Source organism: Vicia villosa, linkage group LG6 (genome assembly GCF_029867415.1).
Source record: "Vicia villosa cultivar HV-30 ecotype Madison, WI linkage group LG6, Vvil1.0, whole genome shotgun sequence".
Classification (NCBI taxonomy): Eukaryota; Viridiplantae; Streptophyta; class Magnoliopsida; order Fabales; family Fabaceae; genus Vicia; species Vicia villosa.
Genome location: NC_081185.1, coordinates 142,660,180 through 142,666,250, shown reverse-complemented (window position 1 = coordinate 142,666,250; position 6,071 = coordinate 142,660,180). Strand labels below are relative to the sequence as shown.

The window sequence follows — 6,071 nt, the reverse complement described above, 5'->3', positions numbered from 1 at the left end:
CATATTGCTAAAGATTCATAACAGTGATTTACTAGGGCATTTCACTTTCAGATTTATTCATTTTGAAATCACTCTCTGATCTGATTTTTGTACTATGATATGGTTCCAAGTATTTTGTAATCAGATGCCAATTCATTTCCTTTTTTAAATTTGTTCTTTAGTTTGTGAATTTTTGTGAAAAATATTGATTAACAATGCAAATGCCTTACAACTCTATGCAAAAGAGAAAAACAAACATAAAAAATGTTTATATTATTTACAATTCATCTTGAATTCGTAGTTCTGTGATGAGGACTTCGCGGAAGAAGAAGAAGAAGAAGGCCAATCAAAATGATCGAATTAGTGACTTACCAATTAATGTCATTGATGAAATCCTAGGAAACTTGAGAATCCGAGACCAAGTTAGGACTAGTATTTTGTCAAAAATGTGGAGGTATATGTGGACTTCAGCCCCGCAACTTCGTTTTGACCAAGATTTTTTTGAAAGTTTTCTGCATCATGAAGACTATGAACCTGAAGACTATCAACCTGTAGTCTCTAAAATCATCACGGATGTTCTTATGATCCATAATGGGCCAATACACAAGTTTTCGATTGACATAAGTCCGGGCTACCCATTTCGGATCTCAATGGAAAATCTCAATACGTGGATCCCCTTTATGTCAAAGGACATTAAACATCTTGAGCTTTTGGCCTTGAGGAGTTACGAGGATGAAACTCAAACGTCGGATATTCTCTTCTCTTGTAAGGAATTGACTTTCCTCAAACTTAGTTCAATTTTCTTGTCAATTCCACCTAATTTCAACGGCTTTAAAAAATTGCTTGAACTTCACTTATTTCGTATTGAATTTGAGTCTGGTGCAATTGAGAGTCTTGTGTCTGGTTGTCCTTTACTTGAGAAGCTCAAGATTAAATCATGTGATGGTTGTGATTATCTTGTTATATCTTCTCCTTCTCTCAAAGTCTTAGTGCTAGAATTGTACGATACAAAGTCAATTTGTCTCAAGGAAGCAAAGAATCTTATCGATTTTACACTCAAAACAAATCCGACTAGAGGTTTGATCAAAAGTTTGCCAAAAATTAAGAAGTTTTCTCTGGACAATTGGATAAAGGTTAGAAAACAACACAAATTGTAGTATTTTCATTATTGGTTAGTCCGCCTCGCGGTTAGATATTTTAGAGAAGTAGTACTGAATTTTGACTGCAATCCAATGTTGATAATGAAAGCTGTGTTATTGCTACTTCTAAGCGTTGTACAAATAAATCTCATAAATTTGTTGTTTGTATGTATAGGAATCATATGCAGATATCATTCTTCCCCCGCTACTAACAAGTTCATTCAGCTCTTTGGAGTATCTGGAATTGGATGACTTGAGTTTGAATGATGAAGGAGACTTTTTGTATTTTGTCAGTGTTCTCAAAAGTTCTCCTAGGTTGATTGAACTTGTTATTAGACAGGTGAACATGAAAACCTATGCTTCTTAGTTTGTTTCTTATTGTTGTATTTTGACTCTTTAATTTTTATATTTCAGAGATTAAAAGATGTTGATGCCATCCAAGTGTCAGACCATTGCAAGGAGTTAGAATGCGGGAATTGTTTCCTTAAGCTTCAGACAGTGAATATCCACGTTAGCACTAACTCGCAGCATGGAATGAGTTTGATACAATTCATACTTGCAAATTCTCCTTCATTAAAGACTCTTAATTTTTGGTGTGATTTTGAATTAGATACACCTATGTTGTTAAACATTTCAAAAGACTTGTTACGGATGGAACGAGCATCACCAAAAGCACAGGTTGCTTTCTTTCATCTTAAAGGAGTGGTACTACTTTAAGGGAATGAGAGTATTTGGGGTTTTGGTGAAAGTGGATGTGTTGTATGATGTAATGAACTTGTACTGATGTAGCCAGATTGTACCCATTTGTGAGATGAAGAGGTGAATATCTACGTCTGAGCTGGTGCAATGAGTTTACTTGCAAACTCTCCTTCATTAGAAACTCTTAATTTTTGGTGTATTTATATTGAATTAGATGCACCTATGTTATTAAACATTTCAAAAGATTGTTACAGATGGAACGAGAATCACCAAAAGCTCAGGTTAAGTTCCATTTCCTTATATACAACGCATTCCCAAATACTCTTTAACTTTGGTAACATGTGGCCATTGTTTGTAATAGTTTATGAATCATGATAACTCGTTAACTTTCTATTTTGCTTGTTTGTTGGCTGCTATTAGAATTTTCCATGATGAATTCGCGATTGTTTAAATGAATGTAAACACATGTTTTTTAATTACTATTTTAGTTAACTTTTCTTGAATGGTATTTTATTTACATTTTTCAGGTGAAAAAAAATTAAGTAGAAATTTTGTTGTTAAATCTTGATGGGGCGAAATAGTATTTTCAATCCCATAACTCTAGTGCATGCTTTATTTAGGTCGAGTTAATGGAGAGGCAAACTAGTCCATTTTGTCAGATGCTAGTAGTGATAACACTGGGTGGGATGTAACAAAACAATGGTTCAGTGTAGGGGTTATGTTGAAGTTCATGAATTCAACTGAGCCATTTTTAACAACTTAATTCAAAATGTTGTACAACTTTTGTCTAAAGTCTAAACTACATAATATGAAGTTATTCAAATCCACCAGCTTAATAGTCCAATCTTCAGTGTCTCTTCTCTCTGTTTAATAATGACGGTTCTTCTTATAAAATCACTATAATTCAAATATTTGATGTCACTCACTGATTTAAACACTCCAAATCAAATCGAAGTGTAAGTCAAATGTAAAGAGACATACTTCGACAATTTAATCAAAGCAATCATAAAAATTGTAATGACAAAATGCTTGTTTATGTTTCTTTGTATTTCTTGAACCTAGATTACGTAAAATGAGTTCATTGATGCATTTGCCACACTTTGCTTGATGGCTCAAACAAATAGACAATTGTGATAGATTAAAATAACTAAACAATTTCTAATCATCAATTTGAAAGACTAGAAGCAAGAGGATGGTTGAATTTTAGAATAAATTCTTTAACATTAGAAAATTATTATTAAACAGTTATGACAATAAATATTTGCTTCAAGAAACATGTTTTTAAAGAACTAGAAAGAGGAGAGCATGAAAAGGTATGTCACAAAACAGATCCTTTTTTGGTCTTATTTATCCTCTTTAATCAGTATTAAAATTAAAGAGAACATAGATGAAACATAACTTTAATATTTTTGTAGATTACATATGTTTTGTTCATAGAAATCATTGAGAATGAAAAAACTACGATGAGATGCAAAACTTTGCGACTCTATGTGTATATGTATGAAGCTGATGATTCTGCTGGCAACCTTTTTAATATTTAGACGATAATACTAATGACCGTTAAAGTTTGTGGTAATATTCATCAAACTCTTTGATGTTGATGATTAACGTGAATACATCTAAAGTCTCGTCAAGTAGGAAACCTAAGGTTCCACTAAAGTGTTTATATGGTTAACATATATGACAAAAGGAATTGAAGCTTCAGAAAGTGAACGAAAAAAATGTGAAAGTTCAGTTGATTGTGTCTGTTTGAGTGATTAGTGTATTATAAAGACACAAGGGTGTTTTCGTAAGTCGAATGACTAAAACACACACATTCAAAAGTATTTTTGAAGCCTATATTTTCAAATAAAATCACCAAACATGAGCCTAGCCAATTAAATTGGAAACTTTCAAATGGATTAGGACAAACTGAAGGATAGAAAAACACTTAGAAAGGGGGGGTTTGAATAAGTGTAGTCTTAAAAACTTGAACGATAAAAACAAATTGCACAGTTATTTTTATCCTGGTTCGTTGTTAACTAAACTACTCCAGTCCACCCCCACGGAGTGATTTACCTCACCCGAGGATTTAATCCACTAATCGCAACAGATTACAATGGTTTTCCACTTAGCCCACGACTAAGTCTTCTAGAGTATCCTGATCACAACCTGATCACTCCAGGAACAAATGCTTAGACACAAGCTAAGACTTTCTTAGAGTATCCTGACCACCACGTGATCACTCTAATTACAACTGCTTAGACACAAGCTAAGACTTCCTAGAGTATCCTGATCAACACTTGATCACTCTAGTTACTTACAAATTAATGTAATCAATTCTAAGAGTATTACAATTGCTTCTGAAAAGCTATAATCACAACAGTGATATTTCTCTTAACGTTTAAGCTTAATCTCACTAATATATTACAACAGCAATGTAGTGAGCTTTGATGAAGATGAAGTTTCTGAGCTTTGAGTTGAACAGCGTTTCAGCAAGTTTTTCAGAATAAGTTCTTTCAGAATCGTTAACCTTGCTTCTCATCAGAACTTCATATTTATAGGCACTTAAGAAGATGACCGTTGGGAGCATTTAATGCTTTGCGTATTCCGTACAGCATTGCATTTAATGTTTCACGCTTTTGTCAACTACCTCGAGCCTTGTTCACGCTGTGTCTACTGACGTTGCCTTTAATAGCTTCCAACGTTCCTTTTGTCAGTCAGCGTAGCCTGCCACCTGTACTTTCTTCTGATCTGATGTTTGTGTATACAACGTTTGAATATCATCAGAGTCAAACAGCTTGGTGCATAGCATCTTCTTGTCTTCTGACCTTGAAGTGCTTCTGAGCGTGATACCATGAGAACTTCAGTGTTTCTGCTTCTGATCTCAAGTTCTTCTGATGCTTCCATAGACCCATGTTCTGATTCTGCTTCGACCATCTTCTGATGTCTTGCCAGACCATGTTCTGATGTTGCATGCTGAACCTTCTGAGTCAAAGCTTCTGAGCGCTGATTTGTGCATACTCTTTATATATTTCCTGAAAAGGAAATTGCAATGTATTAGAGTACCACATTATCTCACACAAAATTCATATCCTTGTTATCATCAAAACTAAGAATATTGATCAGAACAAATCTTGTTCTAACAATCTCCCCCTTTTTGATGATGACAAAAACATATATAAATGATATGAATTTGCTATCAGAAAGAACGGACAGCTAAAGACAATTTACACAGCTATAGCATAAGCATGTGAATATGTCTCCCCCTGAGATTAACAATCTCCCCCTGAGATGAATAATCTCCCCCTGAAATTAATACTAGAAGAATTTTATAAATAAAAGACTTCCCTGAGTATTTCAGTAGAGACGTTCACAGTGCTTGATCTTCAGAACATTCATGACTTCTGATTTCTGCTTCCATAGGACAGCTTCAGAACATTGAATTTCTTTAGATCCTCAGAACATTCACAGCTTCTGACTTCTGCTTCCATCGGACAGCTTCAGAACTTGAATTTCTTTGATCTTCAGAACATTCCCAGCTTCTGACTTCTGCTTCCATCGGACAGCTTCAGAACTTGAATTTATTTAGATCTTCAGAACATCCACAGCTTCTGATTCTTGCTTCCATTGGGACAGCTTCAGAGCTTGAATTTCTTCCTACATCACTTCATGCTAGATTGTATCAGAACATTGTTGAATGTACCAGAGCTTCATCAGAGCATCTCTACATCCTGAAATGTTACAGAACAAAACTAAACGACAAAAGTCAGCATGAATGAGTCAAAACATAGAATATGTTTCAGAACACATAATATGTATCAGAGCCATATAGAATGTGTCAGAACAAATAGACATAATGTTTCAGATCATATTCTATCATCAGAATATCTGAACATTCTTCCTTCTTGCTTCTGATTCTGATTCTGAAGCTTCATAGCACTCAGCTCGCTTCAAGAATCCAAGAACTTGATTCATCTTGTTGCTTCTCATGTTGATCTTGAATCTTCAATTCCTGCAACAACACAACTTAAAGCATAGAACTTTGCAAGTTCTGTTAGTAATGTGGGGCCTTTTTACCCGGTAACTGTTAATATTTAATCAAATCATTTATCATATATTTTCTCCCCCTTTTTGTCATAACATCAAAAAGAATATAAAAGATTCAGATGTATAAAACGACAAAGGAAAGAAACAGAATCAAACTTTTCATTGATTGAGCAAACAGAATTACAAAAGATGTATGCAGAAAAAAGGTGCAACAAGGAAAGAAAA

General features: G+C 34.2%; 1 protein-coding gene across 1 annotated transcript; it reads left to right on the top strand.

Moving 5' to 3' along the window:
• Nucleotides 1-286: 286 nt before the first annotated feature.
• LOC131612600 (F-box/FBD/LRR-repeat protein At1g13570-like) lies at nucleotides 287-2,189 on the top strand. The gene is made up of 3 exons (XM_058884366.1): nucleotides 287-1,112; nucleotides 1,294-1,458; nucleotides 1,533-2,189. Exons 1-3 carry the CDS (start codon nucleotides 288-290, stop codon nucleotides 1,833-1,835), a joined length of 1,293 nt encoding a protein of 430 aa, XP_058740349.1. The 5' UTR covers nucleotide 287; the 3' UTR covers nucleotides 1,836-2,189.
• Nucleotides 2,190-6,071: the final 3,882 nt, after the last annotated feature.